The 12,983-nt window shown below is 33.6% G+C and overlaps 2 protein-coding genes across 2 annotated transcripts; one reads left to right on the forward strand and one right to left on the reverse strand.

Annotated features, from left to right (window-relative positions):
- Positions 1-1,424: 1,424 nt before the first annotated feature.
- On the reverse strand, positions 1,425-8,624 carry LOC115695125 (uncharacterized). Its single transcript, XM_030622215.1, has 2 exons — positions 8,517-8,624; positions 1,425-1,934 (listed from the first exon to the last, which is right to left on the reverse strand). The coding sequence occupies exons 1-2, from the start codon at positions 8,622-8,624 to the stop codon at positions 1,425-1,427; spliced, it is 618 nt and encodes a 205-aa protein (XP_030478075.1).
- A 1,642-nt stretch (positions 8,625-10,266) lies between these two features.
- Positions 10,267-11,781, forward strand: LOC115695126 (uncharacterized). The gene has a single exon (XM_030622216.1). The coding sequence runs from the start codon at positions 10,267-10,269 to the stop codon at positions 11,779-11,781; it is 1,515 nt and encodes a 504-aa protein (XP_030478076.1).
- Positions 11,782-12,983: the final 1,202 nt, after the last annotated feature.

A 12,983-nucleotide genomic window follows, 5' to 3' on the forward strand; every position in this document is an offset into this window, starting at 1 on the left:
AAGTTTCATTTAAAAACCAACTTTCCATAAGAGAATTGCTTCTCTTACAAGAAGTTTCCATACAAGAAAAGTTCAGCTGTAAAATGCATCTTTCCTAATATAGAAAAGAGCAATAAAAGCCGAATATACAAGGTAAGAAAATTGATTATGAATGCAAATAAATCTTACCATAAAAGAAAAAATATTTTGGCATCTAACTTGCCAAAAAAGGACTTTACAATCTCCCCCTTTGGCACTTTAGATGAACAAAATATTTTTTAATAAGGAAGTACCTGCAAATTAAAGTTAGCAATAGAAAATAACAACTCCTCCTAAGTAACACAATCGAAAACAAAAAATAACAAAATAATATGCTAACTTTTAATCCAAAAAGATCACAAGTACCAAACACAACTACCCCTGAAAAAAGGGTCCAGAGTTGAGACAACAAACAGTTTAAAAATAGAATATTACTCCCCCTTTTTTTTATCTAAGGGCCAAAGACAAAAAGACATGAAAATAGATCTATATGTCTAAAAAAAAACAGAAAAAAGAAAGAAAACTTATGCCCCATAAAGCTTGATCAAAGAGGACAGCTGCTTGGACATCTCTTGCTGAACCTCCTCCATGGCAGCAAGTCGATTTTTCACTAGTTGAACCTCATTCTTGACTTCTTGTACATTTGCAGGAGTTGAACTCAAACTTGCACCAGTAGCAGCAACAGCACCAGCTTTAGGACGCTTTGGAAAAGCTCCATCAAAATACTCCGAGGGTTGGAAAAGGTGCCAGTAAGGGTTGGCTCAAGTGTTTCATGACATTGTGTAATTCGAAGACTCTCCCGAGATTTCCATTCAACCCGTGCACCAGTAAGTTCAGTGAGCATCAAATGGCGATCCATAAACATGATAGCATTAGGCACACCTTCTGGTAATTGCAAAGCCACTGCAATGTCCTTGACAGTAAAAGATAACCAATGTCCCTGAACATAGACTTTACCAAAAAAATCAGAATTCTCATCAAGCATGTCATTAGTCAAATTGGCATAAAATTCTTTGACAATATTTTCAATATACCCTTCAAAACTAGTGAGAATATTTTCCCGTTGATGGTATTGAACAAACTTAACAATACCATATACCCTATGAGCATGCAAATCATAATTCCTTTTACTTTCAAACTTTCGGGTAGCATAAATATTCCAATCACCCTCATTATCACGAAAGTAAAATCTAAAATTGACAGCTGGAGATGGAGAGATATTACCAGATGAAGAACTCTTCATAGGCTGCTTGCCTTTGGTAGCAGCAGATGCCTTGGTTGCTGAAGATGCTCAAGGAGGTGCTGGAGCAGATTTGGCCAAAGGAGACTCGGGTTCGAGTTCAGTGTCTTCATTGTCAGAGGAGACTTTGATGTCTTCATGAATCTCTTTTTCAGAATGGAGAGACTCAGATTTGGTTTTTCAGAATGGAGGGATCCTCCATGGGTTCTTCTTCTTCAGAACTTGAAGAAACCGAGGGGGGATTCAATTTCAGCTTCTTGGCTGGAGGAGCTAGTTTGTCATAGCTTCGTTTTGTGCGAAGTTCCTTCTTGATAGATGCTTGCTGGGCACGAGTGCGAGTGGAAGCAGCTGTTGGAGTTGATGCAGCAACTCCCTTCCCTGATGCAGCAGGAGGCGATGTAGTGGCAGGTGGAGGAGATCCCTTTGAAGATGAAGATGATAAAGTCCAACATTTGTAGGGTCCCATAAATTTTTTAACCACTTGTTTAGGAATTCGTTTCAGCTTGGGCTTCACGGGCTGAGATTCACGTTGAGGAAGCGATGAATCTCCTGGGTTTGAAGCAGTTGCAGCAGCAGGCAGCAAGATTGGAGCAGCAGCAGGAGCATTCGAGGGGGCTTGTTCGGATTCCACCATTTTCCTTGGATTCCCTAGGTTTTTAGTGTTAGCCATGAATTTCTGAAAGAAGAAAGGAAAACAAAGAACAAGAACACAAGGCAATAGGAATCGGGTAGGTGGTGAGATTAAATGACAAAAGAAGTTGGTTTAAATAATCATGTGAGAGAGAAACACAAAAGGAAACCAATTTCAAAAATTGAGTAACCACTAGCCCACGAACACCAAAGGGAAACCGCCCCACTCTTTTTCTAATTTTTTTTAACAAATAAATAAAAGGAAACTAGAATTACAAAGATATTTTCCAAAAATAGCCAATTTAAGAAAATCCTTCAAGATCAAAGGCAAAATACAACGGATATTATATCAAACTTTAAAAGGAAACATATCAAGATGAATCTATTTAGAATAAATATTGAAACTTTTTAATCAAAGCACAAGTTTTCATAGCCCGCGATCCAAGTCACCAACGCCTCCCACTCATTTTATTTATTTTTTTTATTTTCTTTATTTTTGAAAAATCGAAAATGAAATAAAATATGTACAATAGATATAAGGTATTCTAAAGCAAGCAATTTAATCAAATTTCATCACAAATGACAAATATACATGTCATGCTTTCAAAAGAGAATAACTAATTAGTATCTCAAGAAAAAACCATACTTAATAGATGTTGAGCAAAAAGATATGCATGTTACTAAAAAATTTGAACTAGGATTTTTTAATTTATTTTAGTATAGGAGACTTACAAACCTGTACACACTTGTCAGACATAAGTATGTGCAGTGAAAAAAGGATCATTGTCCTTGGCAAGATTTTTTATTTTCGCCTTTTTCAATTTGTTCCCGCAACTGGATGCTATCACACCATACTGAAGGTAGCCCTTTTCTATGGTAGTGCATCCTCATCATAATTGTTAATTACAATGTTTCAGCTTACTCAAAAGATGGCTTTCACACCTCAGTATGGGTAGCTCTATTCCAGCAAGGGGCCTGATAAGTAACTGAAATAAAATACACTCAACTCTGTATAAGAACATTATGTAATCCTAGACACATATAAAAAGTAACATGAAACTTTTAACTCAACCTCAAAAAGTATGATAAGAATGAGATCCTAACTAATTATAATCTAAAAGCATAAACATGACTTGTCAAATTAGAATGAAAGAAGATTAGATGCAAGGAAAGAATAATTTAACAATATTGTACAGAAACAAAAACAATAGAGATTAGACAATGCAAACTCCAGTCTAGGGCCTTAGTGAAAATGTCAGCTAATTTTTTTTCAGTATCAACATATTCTAATTGCAAAGATTTATCTTCAACAAGTTCCTTGATAAAGTGATGGCTTATATCAATGTGCTTTGTTCTAGAATGCTGAACATGATTTTTGGAAATATTTTATGGCACTAGTGTTATCACGAAAGATAGTTAAAACACCCAATTCAAATCCATAGTCAATCAACATTTGTTTTAACCATAACAATTGAGAACAACAACTACCAGCAGCAATGTACTCAGCCTCAGCTGTGGACAAGGAAATAGAATTTTCTTTGTTACTGTGCCAAGATACCAAATTATTTCCAAATAAGAAACAACATCCACTTGTACTTTTTCGATCATCAGCATTGCCTGCCCAATCTGCATCACTAAAACAAGCTAAGTTAGAATTAGTATCTTTAGAATACCAACTTCCATAATCAAGAGTACTATTAACATATCGAATAATCCTTTTACAGCAGATACATGAGATTTCATAGGATTACTTTGATATCTAGCACAAACTCCCACACTATAACAAATATCTGGACGACTAGTAGTTAAATACAATAGACTACCAATCATACTACGATAAAGAGTAGTGTCTACCTTCACTCCATTCTCATCTTTTGTCAATTTCAAAGTGGTGCTCATAGGAGTACTTACCTGCTTAGCCGACTCAAGACCAAACTTCTTGACAAGGTTCTTAGCATACTTACTTTGAGATACAAATGTACCTCCTTCCATTTGTCTGACTTGAAGACCCAAAAAGAAAGTAAGCTCACCAACCATGCTCATTTCAAACTCACTTTTTATTTGATCAACAAACACCTGCACTTCATGGTTAGATGTAGAACCAAAAACTATATCATCAACATAGATTTGAGCAATGATAAAATTAGATTTTATATGCTTGATGAAAAGAATTTTATCCACACTACCTCTTTGATAATCATGAGAAGTTAAAAATTGAGTTAACCTTTCATACCATGCACGAGGAGCTTGTTTAAGACCATATAAAGATTTTTCAAGTTTTTACACATGGTCTGGAAATTGAGGATCTTCGAATCCTTTTGGTTGCTCAACATAAACTTCCTCACTCAAAATACCATTCAAGAAGGCAGATTTCACATCCATTTGGAACAATTTAATATCAAGAATACAAGCAATACACAAGAGTAAATGAATTGATTCTAATCTTGCAACAGGAGCAAAAGTTTCATCAAAATCAATACCTTCTACCTGTGTGTACCCTTGTGTCACCAATCGAGCCTTGTTCCTCACCATTGTACCGAATTAACCACTTTTATTTTTGAAAATCCACTTTGTTCCAATCACATTGATACCTTTTGGTCTTCGGACCAAAATCCAAACCTTGTTGCGAACAAATTGATGGAGTTCCTCTTGCATTGCATGGAGCCATTCTTCAAAAGTCATAGCTTCCTTCACATTTTTAGGCTCAAATTGTGAGACAAAACAAAGAAAGGTAATCAAATTAACATACCTTCTTCGAGTTACCATGCTTTCTTCAAGATTTCCAAGAATGAGATCTTTTGGATGATTCAGTTTGACTATGGTGCTTGGTTCTTTCTGAATATAATCAGTGATGATGTTTGGATGAGTCGAGATAAGTTGTTCTGGTTCTCCTGTATCAGTTGCAGCGAAAAATTTGTCATTTGCGTCGTCAGAAACGAGTTCTGATGCATCAGAATCTACTTTTGCTGCTTCTGGAGGAGTATCCATGTAATGCCCTAATGCTAAGGCACGCTACAGTGATTTTTCATTTACAGTGCTATCTTTGCTAATCAAAGAATTTACTTCAAAATCGTGTCAAATTAAAACTTTTATATTAAATCTTAAACTTTATAACTTTACAAAATCATTTATAAGTACCGGGATCCCGTTTTTAAACTTTTATACAAAATACTCAAAATACATAACCAGGTCGCACAGAGACTACAAAATATTAACCCCATATGTCCCGAGACCAAACACTCCAGGTCGCTCTGCCATGACATGTACAACCTCATCTCAGTGAGGCTCACTCCTGTTCAGCTATTGCCTTTCCTTTACCTACACATGGAAGCAGAACTGTGAGTCGAGAGACTCAGTAAGAAAAGCATATAACATATCATATAATATCGACTTGTATCTAGTCGCCCATGCACCTATTTACAAGGCTTAATAGATGAGTAAGAACGTTCTACTAAGGATACGACCATGTACCATGTACCACATGCACTCAGTATACCTTCGTACAAGTGTAGGTACGGTATGGACCGCACCTTAAGTATTATTAAGTGTTGTACCACGGACACCTTGTACCTTTCCGCACAAGTGCTGGTAACACCACGATGTACTTTCAGACATCATACACTTTACCAATGCACTCTGTACTGCAACCGTACAAGTGTTGGTAGTGTATGAATCACAACATATAAGCATGCATATGCACTTAACATATACATACATTCGCATATCCATATCACACATTATATGCAATTCTTACCTTCTTTCCAGATTCAAACGAATTGATCGACCTGAACGGAAAGTCCCGTGCTGAATGGATGCCCTAATCACATATTAAAACTGGGTAAATCACATGTTCAAAACCCTAAACCGGGAAACCCAAGTCCACAACTCAAGGCTCTAATATACTCACTAGGGATTACATTAACCTAGGAAATAGGGAAACACCCAACTATGGCACTGAAATGGACGAGAATTGAGAGAACTAGTTTTTCGGGGAACCCTACCAAAACCGGTTTACCGGTTTTACAGGTACTGGTAAAACCGGTAAACCCTTTTTTTATACCAGTCTCCCCAAAAACTCACCAATTTGCTCAAAACTTGTCCAATTGCCACCAAACTTTCTACAGTACCTAAATAGGGTATATACAATATATTCCAACCAGAAAATCTCATAAAAACTCATTGAATCCAAACATGCCATTAAAGATCAAAGCTTAAGTTTCAAAGCACAAACTTGTGCAATTCTATCACAACTCAATAAAACCAATATCCAGAATTTAGAATCAACTTAAAAATCAACTTAGAAATCAGATTACACAAACTTTAAACCCTAACAGCCCCTGTCTTTCAAAATTACATAATCAAACCAATTAAAACTAGAGAAACACATAACTTAGTGAGTGTCTAGGGTTTACCTTTGTTTTAAGCTCACAAAGATCAAGCTTATTACTCAAAAAACACCAGGTTGAAAATGATATCCCCCTGGTCTTGCTTCAGCTGAAGAGAGAGAGAGAGAGAGAGAGAGAGAGAGAGAGAGAGAGAGAGAGAGAGAGAGAGAGAGAGAGAGAGAGAGAGAGAGAGAGAGAGAGAGAGAGAGAGAGAGAGAGAGAGAGAATTCTCTTAATTTTGAGTTTTTTCTTATTTTTTTTTCTAATTCCTTAATTCAACATAATACATTACCTATCCACTAACTCAGCCAACACTAAAGGGCATCTGTCACACCCTCACACAGCCACCTAATCCCCAAATTAAAATGATTAAAAAGCTCTTTGATGCTCAATCTTAAACTATTTCAAGCCTAGGGGTAAAATGGTCAAAATCCATAACCCCGCGCAACCTCGATATTTAATTTTCTTCAATATATTTCCTACTAAGAAATAAGGTTCTAAACTTATCCATGTAATCAAACTAGCCATCCATCACATTTTCTGTTGTCGCCGAGCAAAAATTGTAAAAATAACATATTTCACATATAATTTAAATAATACACCTAGAGTTTAATAAAATCTCCAGAATTGAAAAATTATAACTCTAATTCCCATTTCTAAAAAAATGGTGCCCACAAATAATTAAATTCATAAGTAATTATAAAATTACCAATAATTAGTGCTAATTGCCTTTACTAATCTAAATTAAAAATGCGGTCATTACAATCCATAAAGCTATCTATCTCGGCTTCTATGGAAAATTCTGAAAAAGCTTTAATTTATCAACAACCACATTAGCTGATTCCAAAACATTTTGAGTTCTCATGTTGTAAACAGGATACACTCTACTGTTTAAGGAATATCCAATAAAAACACCAACATCCCTTTTAGCATCAAATTTACCAATATGCCAACGATCTCTAGAAACATAACAAACACATCCAAAAACATGAAAATGACTTACATTGGGACGTTTACCTTTCCAAATTTCATAGGATGTTTTTGAGGTACCTGGACGAATAAAATCTCTATTTATTATATAGCAAGCTGTTTTAATAGCTTCTGCCCATAATCGCTTTGTTAGCTTCTTGCTATTTAACATCACTCTTGCCATCTCCTGCAATGTTCGATTCTTTCTCTCAACAACTCTATTTTGTTGAGGAGTTTTGGGAGCAGAGAATTCATGAGTTAAACCTGTAGACTTACAAAAATCATCATAAATTGAACTCTCAAACTCCTTACCATGATCACTCCGAATTCAAACAATTTTCCCAATATTACATCCTTTTTCAACTCTTATATCAAACAAAGAGTTTTAAAAGGATCAAAAGTGTCAGACTTTTCTCTTAAAAAATCTACCCAAGTAAAACGAGAGAAATCATCAACACACACAAAAATATATCGTTTACCATTTAGACTTTCAACTTGAATTTGACCCATAAGATCCATGTGAAGCAATTCCAATACTTTTGAGGTATTGATATCAGACACACGTTTGTGAGTGATTTTTAATTGTTTACCAAGTTGACATGGTTCACACTTACCAACACTTTCTTCACCAAGCTTGGGTAGGCCTCGAACAATACCTGCATTTGACAATTTTTTTAGATTTTTATAATTAATAGGTCCAAATTTGGCATGCCACAAATCCGTGGTGTTGTTGATGGCTAAATGACAAGTAAACACAGGAGTTAGGGTATAACAATTCTCATTGGATCAAAATCCTTGCAACATACATTGATTCTCATCATTAAGTACATAACAATGATCACTGTCAAATGAGACAGACTACCACTACAACAAACTTATTAATTACCGGCGGAATTAGTACCGGCGGAGCCAAACCGCCGGTATTAATTGGTTATTACCGGCGGAATTGGTCATTCGCCGGTATTGTTTTTTGAAAATTAAAAAAAAAAATTAATATTTTAGAAAAAAAAAAGTAATACCGGCAGACCATACTATTATCGGCGGAAATTCCGCCTCTAATTCCTTGGGAGGGAATTTGACTGCCCAAAATTTAAAATAACTATTACCGGCGGATTAGTAGAGGCGGGTTCCGCCGGTAATAGTCAGGGGAGTCTGACCGTTGTATTATTACCGGCGGAACCCTTTTTATTACCGGCGGGTCCCACCGGTAATTAAATTCTATAAAATATCCCCCGCAAGGCTGAAAACATTTTCCATTTTCCTTCAAAAAAAACCCCACACTCCTTCAAAGAAAACCCATCTCCGGCTCCCTTCTGCTCCGCCTCCATCTCTGGCGTCCATCCCCCTTCTCCTCCTCCAACTCCGGCGCCCATTCCAACCATTGCAAAGGTAAAGTTTTTGTTCTAATATTTTTTTTTTTTGCTATATTATTTTGGTTTTAAAATTTGTTTTGTAATTTTTTTTTTTTTGTTATCTTTGGTTTAAGTTTTGGGTAGGAGTATAATAGCTAACGGAGATTTGCAACGTCGGAGGAGGAATACAAATTTCTACCAGAAAATAAAGAGGTTGGTGCTTTTAGTTTTCTGTTGGTATTTTATTTTTTGTGTTGTGAAAATTTTTGTAAATGGTATATAAATATATATAAATCTGTGTGTATTGATAGTGTAAGTATAAGTGTATGATTTTTTTTATATAAAATATGTATGCATATCAATATATATAAATCTGTGTGTATTGTGAAAATTTTTGTAAATGGTATATAAATATATATAAAATCTGTGTGGATGTTAATATATAATATATGTAATATACACATTATACTTGAAAATATGTGTTTGAAAATATTGTATTTTGTATTTTGTATTTTGTATATTGTATATTGGATATTGTATTTTATATATTGTATATACAGTGTATATACAGTGTATATACATTTTATATACTGTATATAATGTATATATAGTATATATAGTAAATATACTGTATATATAAATACTGTATATATAATATATATAAACAACTTATATAAAAAATTATAAAATAGATATATAATTGATTATTTTTAAAAAAATATAGTTAAAAAATTAGAATAAATCTTTATTATTGGAAAAAATACTTAGAAGTATAATATTTTTTAACATTAAGTATATAAATGTAAATAAATATAATTAATTTTTATGTATATACAACATAAAAAATAAACTTTTTCATGTAAATTATTAAATAAGATTTTAAAATCTAAATTATAATTTTTTAATATATACTTGACAACAAAAATTTTATGAAATATATACTTAATAATTAAATATTAAAAATTAATTAAATAATGAAATTTTAACATTAAAATATGTAAAGAATAAATATTAATAAAATAATAATATTTTTAATTTAAAAAAAATTTAATAAATGAAAATTTTATTATAATATATACTTGAAAAATAAATATAAAAGCAACAAAAAAATATTTTGATGTAATGAATTAAAATTTTTTTACGAATTTAATTATAATTTTTTTTAAGAAAAAGATTCAATATAGAAAAATATTTTTAAATAATATTTCTTTAAAAAAACTAATTAAATAATGAAATTTTAACATTAAAATATGTAAAAAAATATGTTAATAAAATAATAATTTTTCTAATATAAAAAAAATTCATAAATGAAAATTTTATTGTAATATATACTTGAAAAAAAAATAAAAGCAAAAAAAAATATTTAGATGTAAAAAATTAAAATTTCTTTTACGATTTTAATTATAATTTTTTTAAGAAAAAGATTCAATATAGGAAAATATATTTAAATAATATTTCTTTAAAAATTAAAAATAGAAAATGTATTTAATAATGAATGTTTTTTTTAATAATATATAAATAATTGTGTAAGTATTAAAATAATAATGAAATTTTTTTAATAAAATAGCATAAAATATCATAAAATAGCATAAAATATCTTAAAATAGCATAAAATTTTATCATTCAATTTTTCTTTATACTATTTAAATCTTATGTCTTCATAAAACTTTAGATGACAAACGACAAATCTTGGACCACATTGCGAAATCGTAGATGTCCACAATATTGGGCTGGTCTAAATGCATTTTTAGAGATGGCCTCGAAATGTAAAGATTGTGATGGTAGAATTAGGTGCCCATGTGTAAGATGTGTGAACAATAGGCTTCAAACTTTACCTGTTGTGAAAGCACATATATTCGATTGGGGTTTTTTTACTGGTTACGAGAAGCGGACTTACCACGGGGAAGCAGAATCTAGTGCGACTAATGCAATGAATGACCATGATGCCGCTGATGATGATACTGAAATTGACGAGATGATTCCGATAGTGGATGACTTCCTTCAGCCGTCATTCGAAATGGATGATAATCCAGATGTAAATCAATGGCGCGACGAATTATTTGAAGAAATTGAGGCCGAGTTGTATCCTTGTTGTGATTGGATATCTTCTCTTAACTTTTTGGCAAAGTTATTGCATTTGAAAGTTAGGGGAAAGATTCCTAACAACATATTTGATGAATTACTGAAGTTATTAAAATTTGCTTTTCCAAAGGAAAATAAAATTCCATCAAACTATTATGATGCCAAGAAAAAATTGAAAAAATTAGGGTTGGGGTATGAGTCAATTCATGTATGCAAGCACAATTGCTGTTTATTTTACAATGAACATGCAAATGAAGATTCATGTCCAGTCGGTGGCACTAGTAGATGGATAACTTCAGAAAATTTAGGAGCAAAAAAGGTGCCTCATAAGGTGATGCGTTACTTTCCGTTAATTCCGCGACTGAAGAGACTCTATACTTCAAAGCATACGGCAAAATACATGGTATGGCACCACAGTGGTAAATCAAAAGAAGAGGGTGTAATGCGACACCCTGTGGATGGTGCAGCGTGGAAGGACTTTGATGCCAAACACCCTGATTTTGCTAGTGAACCTCGAAATGTTCGTCTCGGTTTAGCTGCCGATGGCTTTAATCCATTTGGCAACATGAGCCAAGCTTACAGTATGTGGCCTGTAGTTTTGGCGAACTATAATCTTCCACCTTGGTTATGTATGAAAGATAATAATTTTATGTTGACCATTCTTATTCCTGGAGATAAATCACCCGGAATGGACATAGACATATTTTTAAGACCCTTGGTGGATGAGTTGAAGGAGTTGTGGGTTAACGGAGTAGATACGAGAGATTGTCGAACCAACACTGTCTTCAAGTTGCGTGCAGCTCTTTTGTGGACAGTGAATGATTTTCCTGCTCGTAGTTATTTGTCTGGTTGGAGTGGTCAGGGATATAAAGCTTGTCCTACTTGCAATGAAGATACATCTTCTATTCGAGTAATTGGTAAGACATCTTACGTGGGTCATAGAAGATTTTTGCCAAATAACCATCGAATGAGAAGGGATACTCAATTTGACGGCCAAATTGAGAGAAGACCTCCTTTAAGATGTTTTACTTGTGAAGAAGTATTAGAACAAGTAAACAAACTCCCACCCCACCTCCCAGGAAATCATGAGCTCTTGGTGGTGTGAAGCGTAGGCGAGTTGCAGAAAATCATAATTGGCGGAAAAAAAGCATCTTTTACGAGCTTGACTATTGGTGTTCAAATATTCTTAAACACAATATTAATGTCATGCATGTTGAGAAGAATGTTTGTGATAGTTTATTGGGCACAATATTGGACAATGAGAAATCCAAGGACACTATCAATGCAAGACACGATTTAAAGAAGCTAGGCGTCAGAGAATCGTTGTGGATTTATGAAGATGAGAGGGGAAAGCTGTTGAAACCTCATGCACCTTACATGCTTAAACCTGATGACAGGATCCAATTTTGTAAATTTATTAAGGATGTGAAATTTCCCAATGGCTTTTGTTCGAATTTGAAAAAAAAAAAGTAAATGAAAATTTAACAAATGTGATCGGATTGAAGTCACACGACTGCCATGTAATAATGCAACGATTACTGTCTGTTGGTGTTCGCAAGTTTCCCCCGAACGCTATATTGACCACCATCTCTGAACTGTGCAACTTTTTCAGGCAAATTTGTTCAAGGACTATAAATGTTAAAGACATGGAGGTTGCTCAACAAGATCTTATTTTAATCTTTTGTAAAATGGAGTCCATATTTCCTCCTGCATTTTTTGACATAATGATTCATTTGGTCCTTCATTTGCCTGAAGAAGCAATTTTGGGTGGACCTGTTTTTATGAGGTGGATGTATCCATTTGAAAGATACGTGAAAAAATTGAAGAACTACGTAGGAAATAAAGCACGTCCTGAAGGGTCGATAGCAGAAAGTTACGTTATTGATGAGGCTTTGACATTTTGTTGAATGTATTTCAAGGGGGTTGAAACAAGATTTAACCGTCTTGATCGTAATGAAGATGAGGTTGTCCCACGAAAGCTTTCTGTGTTTCAATCTCAATGTCGACCCATTACAAAAGGTAATCTCCGACCACTTGATCGCGCATCTCGTGAACAAGTAGAGTGGTATATATTCAACAATTCACCTGAAATTCAAGCTTACTTAGAGTGAGTTTTTTTCTTTATTAATTTTTCTTATTTTTTCACCTTAACTTTCAATCAATCAATTCAAATTTATTTTATTTTACAGTGAACACTTGAAAGTGATCCGACAAAATTACCCGAATGGAGATCATAATGTTCTACACAAAAAACATTTTCATCTGTGGTTTCACAAGAAGGTGAATATATATATGTGTAGTAAATGT

Source organism: Cannabis sativa, chromosome 6 (assembly GCF_029168945.1).
Source record: "Cannabis sativa cultivar Pink pepper isolate KNU-18-1 chromosome 6, ASM2916894v1, whole genome shotgun sequence".
Lineage (NCBI taxonomy): Eukaryota > Viridiplantae > Streptophyta > Magnoliopsida > Rosales > Cannabaceae > Cannabis > Cannabis sativa.